This window comes from Artemia franciscana, chromosome 8 (genome assembly GCF_032884065.1).
Source record: "Artemia franciscana chromosome 8, ASM3288406v1, whole genome shotgun sequence".
NCBI lineage: Eukaryota > Metazoa > Arthropoda > Branchiopoda > Anostraca > Artemiidae > Artemia > Artemia franciscana.
The window spans coordinates 49,338,410-49,353,492 of record NC_088870.1 but is presented as its reverse complement, the minus strand read 5'-3'; the positions used below and the strand labels follow the sequence as shown (position 1 = coordinate 49,353,492).

The window sequence follows — 15,083 nt, the reverse complement described above, 5'->3', positions numbered from 1 at the left end:
TGTCCCTCGGGGCAATTGTACCTTAGTAAGCGACACATCATTGCATTGGATTTCGGTTCATAGATTAATATTTTGGATTTGTTTGTTTTGGTGGGATTTTTTTGGCCAAGTAACCTCTTCCTAGCTATGCTATCCGTTATGGGTTGCCTCCAAATTGTAGTTTAATATTTTCAGGCATGAATGTCTAATGAATTAGAGGTGATAGGCTTGAGAATACTTGTGCAGGATGCCATCTCTTGTTCATAGAAGAACATTGCCAAAAGTGGAAAACCATGTGGTGACCAAGATTGCACAAAGCCTCCATTCAACAGAGGATCCCAGGAACCTATTTCTGTCCGGTTTTAAGCTAGCTTAAGGACTATCTGTAGACTGAGAAAAAGTGTTATTCCCTGGACGGCAGAGGTTGGATCCTTTGTGATTTATTTATAGAAAAATTGCAACTTTAAACGTTATAACGTTAAAAAACAACAATCATGCTGACATTTGACTGACGAATTTAGCCTACTTGAACTGAACTTGTCAGGAATTTCAGAAACCCAGAGCTAGGAAACATGAAATTAAGGAGTGTGGAATTCAAGTAGAAAGGAACGGGGTGCATATGTTGGGAGTAGGCTCGTACTCAAAAAGGGAACTTATAAGTCTTACCTGGGTTGGAAAGATACTGAAAATATAAGAGCTGTGAACTTGAATTAATTCAGTGACCGCAGGTAATTCAGTTGCTATTTCATAATATTTGCTATGGCTCAACTTGACCTAGATTCAGAGTGAATATATTTTTTTTTATTTTAAACCTGCATTAATTCAGTGGTTTAAACTCGGATTATTTCAGTGACCATAGGTAATTTTTGATTTCATATAATTAAGAAGCGTACTGGGAACAAGCAGAAGAGGGGAAGGAGCCTCCCGCAAGCGACATATTGTACCCGCCGGTATTAAGTTACCCGTAAATTGCGGGGAATAGTTGAGGGGGTCCTTACACTTCCCTTGTTCCTAGGTTCCTTCATTCATTGTGAATCATCCCTGTGAGATAATTTATTCTGAATTAATTGACATTTGATTACGAGCTTGGCTCGCCCCTGCACTGATTTTCGGACTGGTTACTGCGGCCTGATTAGCAGCGAAAATGGATAAAAATAATATCGTTTGGAATGCGGTATTGAACTTTGTGTCGAGGTCAATGCTCGGTGGCATAAAACACCAGCTGATTGTAAGCCGTGCTGTGGAATTTTTCAGTAGAGATGACATTCTAAGTGCAAAAGAACTGTTGCTGTTAAAATCTGGTCTACCGGACCCCTTTCGCAAGTCGCTGAAAGATGATGAAAATGTTTTGGATATAGCCAAATTCTTTGTCAAGTCAGTAAAGGAAAACTGTGCCTTGCCTACCTTCGTTATTTTTGAACCTACAGAAGTCCCGGCTTGTATGGAGGAGATAAATGCATGTATAACTACTAAAGTAAACGACATGTGTCGTCGTTTTGACGGCTTTATGGAACGTATTAACAAAGGTGAGTTCCACGTTTCTACCCATACCAGCCCCACTAGTGAACTTTACGCTCCGCAAAAGCTATCATACTCCGTCGTTGTAAAAAACCCTCCACCCTTGAAAACACCACTGGAACGAAAGAAATTTATCGAATCTGCATGTGGCGAAGCTCTAGACGCCACCAAAGTTGAACTAAGGCCTGGAAGGAACGGTTGGCGCATGGCTGTAGCTCACAAGGCTACGGCGGAAAAAATAGCACTAGCGATAAAAATAAAAATTCAGAATCCGATGCCAAAGTAAAAACCCCATAGTACATAGGACTGATTAAAGGGATTCCGGAACCCCTTGACGCAGAGGTAATTTGAAGTCCAGTTTCTGGATGTGAGAAAGCCGAACAATGTGGAAAATCACGCACATTCAAGCTTTATTTTCCAAGTCGTGAATCCCTTAATACTGCCACAAAACTGTCAATGAAAGTGGGCTTTGAAAGTTTTAGAATTCAAGAATTCGTCTTTCTTCCGAAACGTTGCTACAACTGCCATGAATCTGGCCACATAGCGGCCCAGTGCAAAAACGTATCGAATTGTGCTCATTGTGCTCAAAATAACCATGGTGCAACGAAAGAAAATCCCTGCCAGAATGCGATGCGGTGCCAAAGCTGTACAAGCACCCGAAACACATGCTACCACGCTAGCTGCCCATCTAACAAGTCAGCGAAGTTAATGACCTCAAACGCCCAAAATGAATGAATTTTATATTGACAAGCGTTTCGTCTTCTGGAATATGAATGGTAGTCTTAGTACCAAAATTACCGTGCTTGAACAGCTCTGTCTCACCGAAGAAATTATTTGTCTCCAAGAACACTTTCTGTCTAACGACAGTAGAAATATATTCAATGCCTTACCCTCACACATGGTCCATTTTGTACCAGCGAAAAAACCTAAGAAACGAGGGCGCCCCTCGGGTGGACTTGCCACGCTAATAAGTGGGCATATCAACTCCGAATTGTTCGCTAGTTCCAACCATTTCTTAGCAGTTAGAGTTGGCGAGACTGTTATAATAAATGTGTACCTGCCCACCGACTACAGAGACGATTGCTCCGAAATGAAGTTTGCTCTAGCCTACAAATAACTGGGGAAATGTATTCATCTCCATTGGATTTTATTGGGGGACTTTAATTGTGATATATCCAAAAGTGAAAGCTCGCGTTCAGCTCTTCTGCTTAGTCTGATTCCACATGAAAGTGCTCTTGTACCGAAAGCGGGTGACTTTACGTATATCCACCCTACCGGATCAGTTTCTAACCTTGATCATGTCCTTGTGTCTAGTAGTATTTTTAGTAGCTCATTAACAGTAAATGTGCTCCGTGAATTTTTTGCTTCTGACCATTTACGGCTATTGTTCCAAATCAGTGCACCATTTTATCGAATGCGCGCAAATCGACCTTCAAAATGGACAACAATGATTGAATGGAGTAAAACCGATTTGACTCAGTATCAGTACTGGCTTGATAATCTACTTTCGAAGATAAAAATACCTTTTGACTTGCTCCAAACATCAGTACCTATTCCCACCTCTGAAATTCGTCTAAAACTAAATATGTACTCGTCACTTATTTCGCATGCACTACTACAAGCGGAATCACACTTTGTCCCTCGATCCAGAGTCCGCGCTGGGTCACAAGTTAAGGGCTGGTCTGGGAACCCATCCCTTGTTGAAGCCTGCCAGAAGGCCAAATTTTGGCTAGGCATATGGATAGAATGCGGGAGACCCAAGAACGACATAGTGAACCAAATACGGATTTCCACAAAGCGCCATTTTTCCAAAGAACGGCAAAAACATAGAGCATCTATTCGTTCTGATTTTTCAGAAAAGATAATGAGTAATCCGACGCTTCTGTGGAAAAGGTTGACCCGCAAACCAGAGTGAAAGAAACGCTCCGTCAGCTCATATCTCTACTGAGGCCTGGCAACAGCATTTTTTGAAAGAGTTTTCAGAACCTGATTCCAAAGTAGAATATCCCCTTAAATATGATGTCAATTGGATACTGTCAAAAAATACTGCACCCACGTTTATTGTTTCACTGTCTGATATTATGAATTCTGCGCAAAAAATTAGGAAACCTTTTTCGAGGGGTACAGATAATATTTGTGCTAAACACATTCTTCTTGGAAGTCCCCTATTACTTTGTCACCTTGATCTCATGTTCCAAATGGTGTTCACAACTGGAATAGTTCCAACCTCGTTCTCTTCTGGTCGTCTTACTCCTGTTCCAAAAAAAATAAATCGCTGAATGAGTGTTCTTCATATCACCCTATTACAGTTGCTACTACTTTCTGCAAGATTTTTGAAACACTCGTAATGCCAGAACTTACAAATAAATGCTACATGCCGCCATATCAGTTTGGCTTCCAAAAAGGCCTAGGGTGTGCCCACGCGCTTACTGCACTATCGTAAATACTTATAGATGCTGATAATTCTGGTGATTCGCTCGTCCTAGGGAGTCATGATGTAAGCCATGCTTTTGACTCTCTGATTCACGCACAAATTCTCCTTGAGCTATATAAACGGGGAGTTGACACGTCTGCCATTCGTGCTTTATATGATATGTATAACCATCTTGCTGTTGTTATCAGACTACCTGATGAGACCATAACACGTTTCGTTATTCCAGTCTGTCAAGGTGTCAGACAGGGTGCCCTTACCTCTCCAGTTGCCTTTAATAACTGTATCCTGAACGCCCAATCCAGCGCAGTTCCTTCGTGTATTTTAAAAGGGATTGATGTGTCACTTATCGCTTAGGCAGATGATATTTTTAACCCTAGTCGAACAGTACAGTCGTTCGAAAGAAATTTTGCTATTTTAAGTAAAGAATATGCTAAGATTAACCTTACATTCAATAGAGAAAAATCGGACGTGGTTCTGTTCAACTAGGTTGAAACTCGAGTAGGATTTACTATTAATCTCGACGGCGCGCCAGTTTCCCCAAAATCACAAATGAAATATTTAGGGCTTCCTATCGGTGACACTCTCAAAGCAACAAGAAGGCTCTTGATCCTTCATTTCCAACGTCGAACAGTAGCTGGATACGGAAGTTTGGTAGCAAACAAACTTCGACTCAACCGTAAACTGCTAGCGAAACTCTACAATGCTTCTGCACTCCCGAACTTCTTATACCTTGCACCTTTTTGGCGTACGTTTGAGATAACCGAGACGAAGGAGCTTCGGCGAATCTATTTCCGGTATGCCAAATACCTGCTTGCCCTTCCACCATGGTCAAGCAACTCCTGGGTCATTAAAAGATACGGCATCATAGACCCGAATGCTTCTATCAGAAAAAGCATAGAAGCTTATAATAGTAGAATTGGTCGGTACCCATGGAGAGCTATTTTGTTTCAATGAATGTTTTGCTTTTGTATGTTTTAATTATTTTTAAGTAAGGTGAAGTGTTGAAAAGTTTCTTGTGTAGTTTTTTTATTTCATTTTCTTTTTCCTCTTTTCTTTTATTCACATTTTACTCCGTTTTTCATGTGTATTATAACGGGTTATAAATAAATTCAATTCAATTCAATCTTAATTACTCAGTTCATGATCAATACGTGCAAGGTGTGTGTCATTGAGATATATGCCCCTGTAAACCAACTGACCGACCAACACAGTTGTGGCTCAGGCCAATTTTACATTCAGTCAACTAAATTACAGGATCCCAGATAAAACTAGTTTTGCGATTAGGAGATGTCAATGCCCAGTTTGATAAAAATAGGGATAGATGGTATTCTAGCTACACAAATTCGGTGCTGGCAAAATACACAAAATAGTAATAATCACATACATGTGTAGTATTATTAGTAAAAATGGTGGATATTATAGAGATGTGAAATGCCTTAGGATATAAAGGAAATGGAACCTTCATAGATAGGGGTAATAAGTTTAGCTTTGAACATATTGAGTCAGACCTTATGCGTCTTCGTTAACCTCGGGTGTCTTGGTGTTGCAAGGAGCTGTTAGCAATAGTAGCAGAATGAGATGTAAATCCTGAGTTGTCTATTAGCTTGAATTCTTTCCCCTCCTTTGGTGCAGATATTTTAAGAAAACAATTTGTCTGGTTTATTTTTAGAACAATATTCCAGGAAAACAAAATTTTTCTTAGCATTAAGTACTAACTCAGGATGGGGGATGGAATAGCGGCTCCATAACCCTTCTACCCAAAACATAGAGATTTCAATGATTTGTTGCCAATAATTCCTGTAACACTATAAGAAAAGGGTCTTGGTGTGGTTTTCCCCTAGCAGCCATTAAATGCCTTAGCAGGTATATTGTTTGTGAAAAATATAGAAAAAGAAATTTATTCTAACAAGATCTGTTTTGGGAAAACCCTTCTTTGCCACTGCCCTGAGCTATCCCAACACCATGAGGGTGGTGTTGTGTCGGCGACTTTATCAAAAAACTTCTGTTAACTAAATTAGAATATCCGACAGTTAAAAATAGCTAAGTAGAGTTACTAATGTATCACTTTGTTTATTAAATAAAAAGGAAACAAGTTTCTTTTAACTGCAAGAAAGGAGCGACATTAAAACTTAAAACGAATAGAAATCATTCTGTATATGAAAAGGGTTGTCCCCTCCTCAACGTCCCGCTCATTACGCTGAAGTTTGACTCTTTCTCACAACTCTACTTTTTAAAATAATAAAAACTTTAGCGTAAAGAGTGAGGCGCTGACGAGGGCACAACCGTTTTCATATACGGAATAGTTTCTGTTCGTGTTAAGTTTTAATGTCGCTCCTTACTTGCAGTAAGAAAAACCTGTTTTTTTTATTTAATTTCTGAACGTTTTTGAATTAATGCAAGTTTTGATTTTGGCCCATCGCACATGAATAATTAAAACAAATAATAAAATAATAAATAATGAATAATAAAAATCTTGGGGGAACTAATGTGATAAGGGCGCTAATAATTGACCAAATTCACAAATGTATTCTAAAAATGAGAGAAAAACAAAAAAGACGAGGAACGAAGGTGCCGGAAAAATCTTAGGGGAGATCCCCAGAGCCTCCTGGATCCACGAGTTCCTTTCCCATTAAGGTAACGTAAAAAGTTATAAAACCATCATAATCATCGTCTAAAATCATCATAACTATCGTGAGGAAACTTCTCAAAACGTAGAATGGAGATAAAGATTCAAGCTTTGCGTGAAAGGTTTTCTAGGGAAAGTTTATGAACCTCATTTAGAAATTCATCAATTGCTCGTCCATAAATTCCATGCTGTTGCTTCTGTATTCACTTTTCCATTTCACAGCATTAACTTACGTAACTTCAAATTCTTAGTAGCGATTAAGTCACAGCCTACGTCATTGGCAAAGTCTGCTCCGTAAAATTACATAACGTAACGTAAAGTTTTAAGTTACGCTAGCGTTAATGGTTCTGTGGCATAGCGTGTAAGTATCATTAAACGAACGAAGCAATAAGTGAAAAAACAAATACAATAGCATTTGCGTTAGCAAAACAGCCACAGCAACATTTGAGTTTAGCCTATTACGAGAGAAAGAAATGCATAGCTCAATTAAAATTCAAACAAGAATACTGAACCACAGGTAACCCTCGATTTTCCTGCTATGTTTTTCTCAGAAAGTTTTGAAAATCGAATTTCTGGGTGTGCAATGCTATTTTTATCAACAGTATAACATTGATAATAATGTAATTAATACTTATTAACAATTAATAATAATATATGTGATGCTATACTTATTAATCAGTTTTTAGTTTCATACCATAGTAGTAGCAGGGCTAATATAAGCTTAGAAATATACTTCCGTATTAGTATCCGGGGTCTTCGGCCTTGGATGGGAGGTCCAGAAACGCATATTAGAACTGCACTCAACTAGTAGCCAAATCGTTTTATCTGATTTCAGAATATACTTTGGATAATGATAAGTGTTAATTATAATTTAAGTACACAGCTAAATTTTACTGCATTGGCTAAGCATGCCCTTTTTCAGAAAAGAATATATGGTATTTTTGCTAGCTTTACATAAACAGTTGTTATGCCAAACAATTAGAAAGCGATATTTAAACTTCCTTTTAAATATAACAAAATACCTTATTAGTCACATTTTTCAATGCTTAAAAATGAGGTGTTCATGGACTTAGCTTGCTTTTGCACCCAAAAACACCCCAACTAGCCTAGCTACTTTTTGTATCAAATCAGGATTTAGCCCATTTTAGAGTTGAGTCGGGATATTGCTCATTTTTGCGTCGACTTCGGACAATCGCTTTTGAGCTTATAACTTTTTTCTCCGAATTTCCATATCTTTACTGGAAAAAGTTTCGGATTTCTAACAGCCAATAGAATTAGTTTCCTTACTAGGCCGTAGTACACTGAAAAACCAGTTTTGTGCTACTTTTATTGGTTAATTAGCTTTCCATTTTGTCCGTAAAGCACTAAATGAAAATATTGCTTCGCGAGTATTCAGCTACAGCTATCTTTTGGGTTCTATAATCACAGTGAAAATAGAAAGAAAACCGAAATTTCAAAAAAACTGTTAAAATTTTTTATTTATTCTATCCACCACGTTTTTTCAGTATGGTAATAAATGAATTACATTTAATACTGAAATGTCGAATATATACTGTTGAGCTCTTTTAGATCTAATTGAAATGGAACCATTTTGAGCCAAATGGGACCAAATGGATTGAGACAAAACCAATTGGTGCACCAATTTGAAATAAAAACTAAAAAGTCGACTTACTTTTAGCATAGAAAATGTGTCTTTATTTATTCTAGACGCATCGTTAAGCCCATCCGGATCCACATGCGAAGTTTTGGATGTCAAAATCTTCCAGTCCTAAAACAAAACAGTGTAACAAGTTGAAATTCTATTTGTTGTGCATCAATTGCTCACTACCGCTGGGTTACGACCCTCAAAGGGACGCTTTGAAAGTTTTGGGGATTACCTGTGAATTGGGCTTGATTGAGAAAGGTTTCTCTGGGAAATTTCTGTTTCCCTGCGATGGAAGTCAAGGCCTACGCTTATTGTGACAAATTGTCTACCATATGGCGCTTTCTAATATTGTTTTCAATCCATTTGAAAAGACACTTGGAACCAAAGACCTCAATCGAAGACCAGTATTTCTCTAATGGTAACATGTTCGTTTGTGGGCAGTAAATCTTCGTAATTAACGATGTTATTTCACCGTGTTTTGTAAACTGAGCCGTCGCCAAGAATGAGGCGCAAAACGGACTATCATTTTCTGTACTCGCTGTCAAGATGCAAAGAGATGATCATTCTGCATTGGCTAGTGCTAATTTTGTAGGGCTAGAGCCCCTACAAAAATACAGTGTTTACAATAAAGCAACGAGCCTTTTCTTAAATCTGGCTCTAGATTGTAGATTAGATGTATAGACTGTAGACTGGAGCCATTCATAAAGGGGAGTAGAGATACTAAATGACAAGTTAATTGACAAAACTTCTCTAAAAGATATTCTTTTTCTATACCTTCTATAATCGATTTCAAGTTATTTGTGCTGGTAAAAGGACTATTGTCATGGACATTGGAAGCCCAAAGCTATTAAACTATAAAACACTTGTAATCTTGAGTGTTGTATTTCAGTTTTGTTAAGTAGCGTTCACAAAAAGGTCTAGCATGAAGCCCATGCCTAAACATGCATGCCCTGTAATGTGCTTGTAATCTGTCTTGGTTTTTTCTCCAATTGGCCAATGGTTTGATGGCAGCTTTATTGTATTTTGTCTCCGTTGATATTTGAATTAAAATCAAGCTGCCGTCAAGCCATTGGCCAATTGGAGACAAAGCCAAGACAGATAGTCTAAGTGAGAGGTAAAGCTGGCCTAAGCCTTTTTCAGGATTTTATAAAAATGATGTCATTCTCAATTGTTGATAGAGATAATGATACGAATGGAGAGTGATATGACGGTCCATGACGTTCCCGATATTGTGTGTGGTTTTCTTCTGGGTCATTTCCCTACGTTTGCAATAGAGTCCTAAGGACTAACGAAAAAGGTGAAATCTAAAGTTGAGATTTTTTTTAGCCAATAAAAAAAAAGCCAATAACAATTATAATGATGAAAGAAACTTCTTGATTGTTGGAATTTGGAACATTAGAGATAGAATTAAAATTCTAGACCATTTACAGGTCAACGAGAAATGCCTGAATATTGTCGTCTGGCTAGACGCTTCAGGAAACGCAGATCTAACTGAACACACATGTGAGGGCCACTTAAAGCTTATCTTTTCTCTTGAACTATTTGAAAAATAAAGATAGGAGATTTTTGTTGTCCATGACTGTTTGCTATTTCAATAGCTTCCTGTTATAATTAATCAATATATTCAAAAATAAAAAAAAGGAGTTTAACATTGAGCAGGCAAATTTCCATTGTAATAGATCAGAAGGTATTATATGGCACATTTTTAGCAACTTTTTTTTCATAGCCTGTCTTTCTTGCGGTATTAAAGAAACAGAATAAACAAAACATCTTCTTTTACACGATAGTAAAAGACTGCGTAAAACTTGAAATAGAAATAAATTATCATATAAATAAAGGTGGCTACTTTTCCCCTGACCCACCACCAAAAATACAGCCAGTTGGTGAATCCAAGTGTTTTATTTACCGGTCGCCTTTCAAAAAGCTCTAACCGACAACATTAATCTTCAGAAAAAAAAAACTATATTAAGTCTGTAATTTTCGAAGCAGTAAGAACTAAAAAGGTACATTTTATCACGTCAGTCTTCTGCAGAAACATTCCTTTGGAGCACCTAAATGAGCAAGGATGAGAAAGTCTTACTTCCACTCCCCCACCCATACTGTTCTCTTTCAATCTTTGTTTTCTGCAATACGAGGAAAATATTTACTACTACTACTGCTACTACTACTAACAACCTACTGCAGCGCCTGAGGCGAACGCAACTCCGCTTTGTCCTCCCCCACTCCGATCTATTCAAAGCAGGGGGGGCTTGAAGGATCAAGGCCAAAGGGGTGATTTCTCCTCGTTTAAACGACTCCTAGGTCACGATGTACGACTCGTGAAAATTTATTACTAGTAACCTTCTATCATTTATACTTGTCAACGGAGACAAACAAGAAGCTTAAATGGAATATATCATGCGTAATTAAGGATGGCTATTTTTTGTATTCGCCTGTTCTTCAAAGTGGACCACCGCTGGACAATCTTGTTTAAGTAAATAACATCGGTGAGGTCTTTCTAAATCGCCAAAAACATAAGGAATCTAGTCAAAAATCAACATTGGCAGTTCTCAGCAAATTCTTAACAAACTTGAGCTTGCTAAATGCTCTTTCGGCAGTAGCAGCTACAATAGGTGCTGTCACAGCCCATTTGCAAAGGCGATTGGCTTGCTTAAGCTGGTGGCGCCGGGCACTTCCTTCCCCTAGGACTTCTCTGAAGCAAGTAGTGCCGTGGCAAAACTAAAAAAGAACTTCAAGCTCCACTTGAAAAGCAGTAGAATCTATATGTCTTTCTTGGATTGAAAAAACGTTTTTGCTACCTCAATATCTGCAACTGAAACCCTTTTTTTAAAGGAGGTTAAAGTTAGGATCAAAACGGCTAAAAATTGACAAGGCATGCTCTGAGATTATCTCCCATTATTGTAGTCAACTTTTCGAGCAGGATTCTTAATGTTGTCTATAGAACTAATACCTTGAGGTCTCGGCTTGATTCTGATTTCAACTGTCGAGAGGAGATGAATCAAGTCGCTGACGATGATTTCTGACAAAATCTGCCTCTGGATCGGCTCCTCTCATTCTGGCAAACACTTTTGAAATGTCAATGAAATTGTTCAATACATCCTCCGATATTCTTTAGAAAAGCATCTCGATTGCGTCAATGATGTTGCTCTCCTCTTCTTCAAGGTTTTTTGCTGCAATCCTGATCTTGTACATGATTTTTTTCATAAAGGTGAGGCAAGCGATGAATTAGAAGTTAAGAATCCTTTTTAAAGGGTTGCTAGCTTGTGCCTTCGACTTCACATCGGTGTTCTGTTTTGTTTCGCAAATGGCTGAAACCCTTACTTCGAATTAAGTAACTACTGTGTGTATGGTTTCAACCCTTGTACTTTACCAGGCCCATGATAAGTTTTAGAGATTAAACCTGTTTTCAATCGAATGAGATTTTTCCTTTAAGGGTGGCAAAATGCTTTGTAGTTGAAAAGAAGAACACGTATGTTTTGTTAAGGACGTTGAAAAGCTGAACCATCCAAAGAGATGGATTGTTATTTGTTCTATAGTAATATTTAGTCTGTGGGCCTGTCGGAGAATGCGGGCACACGACGATCGAGAATTTCATATATTTTCTGCTGAGTTCCATTAAATTAACCAGACGTTGCACTTACATAGTCATAAGACTGGAAAGCTAGTTTATCCAGAGGAATTCCTCTCCTTGACAATGTTCCTAATGTACTTTCTGCCATCCCCTTCAAGGAACTTCATCAAGGAACTTTTCCCTGACTTCTCCTGAAAGAAAGTCAATGGTCTCGTTCTGAGGAATTAAGGGTAAATAGGTAAATTTATATGGTTTACATCGTGTTTCAAAAGCTGTCCTATTTCTCGCTAGAAGTTGGACAATTTTAACAAAGTAGCCATTTTGTTATTAGGTTGTCCGAAAGCCAATCCTCTTTAGGGTCTCTGCAGCGTCGAAACAAAAATAAAATTTTTTTTGTGTGTGTCTCTCCTCACTGTGCTTGCTGCGAAACCTAGTTCGAGTGCTTTTATTAAGTAAGAAATCCCCATGATTGCTGTTATTTACTTTTTGTGCCTCCGAAGAGAAATGACTTGCCTGTTTTCCTTTCTTCGCCTTTTCTTTACTCTTCATTTTCTGCCATTCCTGAAAACCGACTTCCACTTAAACTTATTTAAATTGGTCGCTCCTGAAAATACTGGAGAAAAGGAAACACAGGAAACGGAACGAAGCATCTTTCTTGATATTATATTCTAAGAAATGTTAATCCTCATACCATCCCGAAAGAAAACACCACTGTTTTGTGGTGAAGGGTTGTGAAGGGTCATGAAGGGTTGCCCACCCTCCCGAAAGAAAACACCGCTGTTTAATTTTTTATATTGAAGGATCAACTGGGAGGCGATCAGATTTGGTGGATTAAGACCATATGAAATAAGGTACTTTCTTTTATATTCGCTAGAGATCGGCTTCCTTACTCCAGGACCCTTGTGAACTATACTTTCAAAATCGTCACTGAAACTTTCGACAACAACTCCACTAATTGTTGAAATATTAAGAAGTTCTTCAGTTAAATCGACTGTTTACATAAATCAAACACATAAGATGATAAACATTGTATTGCCACTAAGATATCTCTTGTATTCAACGAAAAATGTTCCCAGACATTCTTGACAATGCTATTGGAACCAACCGCTAATAATATAATGCATTCAAGCTTAGTAGAACATGTAAAAAAAAAAACTTGTTGGGTCTTTGATCGGAGATATTTTGTCCTATATTTGACTCATTCTCGTAATCCGTGTTAATCGATGGAGCGACACCAAAACTACTCTAAACAGACAGAGGCACAAATTTGGAATTCCTTCTTATTTAACTTCTGTTCATTAGAAGTTTTAACGTTGCTTATTACTTTCGTCCCAGGCAAAAACTTACCTCCCGACTTGAATGAGCAATCACAGAGTGCTCAAAAGCACTCATATCCTAACGGAAAAATTCTGGGTTCAAGTCTTGCTTTTCGTTCTCAAGGATTGTATCCCTCTCAGCCTCGTATTGTAATCAAGCATTTTTCATTACCCTGTATACAATCGCTTCAAAAGGGTCTCCTGGGACTTCTTTTCTTTGAATTTTAATTAATTTTCCATTTTGTTGAGAAATTTCTGGCCTTCTTTTCACTCATAGTCAAAGTTGCTAGGCTAAGTGCTAAGTTGCTAGGCAAAAGGCCAGTTGCTAGGCTACAAGACCAGTACCTTTAAACCTCGTTTAATTCAAACAACTCGGTTTAAACCTGAGATTATTTCAAAGAAGAATTAAACGATAAAATAAAACGATTCTATCACATTTACATGCAAAACCAGCTTTCAGTATACACGACTGAAGCTGAGCAAGGCTTAAAATCAACCATTTCTCTACTGAGAAGTCTGAAAACCCCGAAGTCTTTTCAGTAGAAGGAAAACATAACGTAGCCTGTCTCTGACTGAACTGAGCACCTGGGAACTGGACAAGGCCAAAATAGACGACTTAAATGACTCACAAGAAGTAGGGGCTTGATGTGAACGACCAGACAAAAACAAATCACACGCAAGCATAAGCAGGATTCTAAGGCATGAGTTGCAACCAGTCCAGTTCCTTTAAACCTTGTTTGATTTGAGCGACTCTATTGAAAAACGGCATTAGAAAATCAAAGTTAAACGATAAAATAAAATGACTTTATTCTATTTACAAGCGAATTTGGTATTTGACTTTTACAATTTAAGCTGAATTTAGTCAAGATCAGCCATTTCTTTACCGAGAAGTGTGAAAATGCAAAAGTGTTTCCAGGATAAGGAAATACAACTTAGACTGTCTCAGAATTGAGCACCTGGAACCTTAATGAGGTCAAAATAAACGACTTATATGACTTCAAAAACAAGGGGGAGGAGGTGAGTAACACCCCCTCCCCTAACCCCCTTTGAGCCACCCCTGATTCAAGGCTCCAAAATCTACCCCCTCCTATGATGTCCTATTTCCTTTAATAGACTAGTTTTTCAGGCTCTTAATAGCATGTCCAAATAAAGAAAACACCTAATTTTAATTAACAACTTATAAAACAACCTTTCTTGTAAAAAACTTATAGCTCCCTGAGATAAGTAATTCCTGCCAACCAGATAATTAACTTAAAAAATTACTATCTTATGAACTTAGAGTAATACCACACATTTATTTTGTTACTAATTTTAAGCAGAACCGAGTAATATATCCTGTTATTCTTTTTATTAACGAAGGGCCACACCCAAGATAATTTATACTAATGTCATGACCGTTTATAAAACCTAAATAAATTGAATAAACAGATGGAAGTACTTTATTGTCAATATACCATACCGACTGTCTTTGACTCTAAGCAAACGATAATAAAGAAAGACAAAAGGTTTAGGCCAAGGGTAGGGTATGTGAAGTTGGTCATAGAGGGAATTCAAGATTGTTAAAGACAAAACCCAATTCCATCTAGTGCGACCCAGTAAAAAAAAACCTCATATTTAAATATGGTTGAAAAAATAGTTGCATTCGTGGTTTTTGTAGTTTCGGTATTCTTTATTTTCATTGGACAAAAAATTAAAACCTAAATAAGTGCACAATAGATACACTTCCGTAGGGAAAAAAATAACTAAGGTATGTATTGCTTACTCACCTATGTTACAACTATTTTGTAACCAAGAAAAATAGCTTAAAAGCAGAAAGATTGATCTACTATCAGAAAACTTTAGATTGGATACAGAAAATTAAATTCAAAATTGAAACCAATTAAAGTCAAGATTTTAATGAATTAGAACTAAATTAAGTGTTAGCTTGCTTTGCATTTGTTTAGCTCTAGCGATGCACTTGTATTTTTCGGTAGCGTTTCAGTTGTATGTATTGT

At 37.6% G+C, this 15,083-nt stretch overlaps 1 protein-coding gene across 1 annotated transcript in view; it reads right to left on the bottom strand.

Moving 5' to 3' along the window:
- Positions 1-15,083, bottom strand: part of LOC136030708 (cytoplasmic dynein 2 heavy chain 1-like) — a 575,385-nt gene that overhangs the window by 94,911 nt on the left and 465,391 nt on the right. Inside the window, exon 62 of the mRNA XM_065709779.1 lies at positions 8,230-8,325. Coding sequence (XP_065565851.1) covers positions 8,230-8,325 — 96 coding nt within the window. The remainder of the gene's footprint in view (positions 1-8,229; positions 8,326-15,083) is intronic.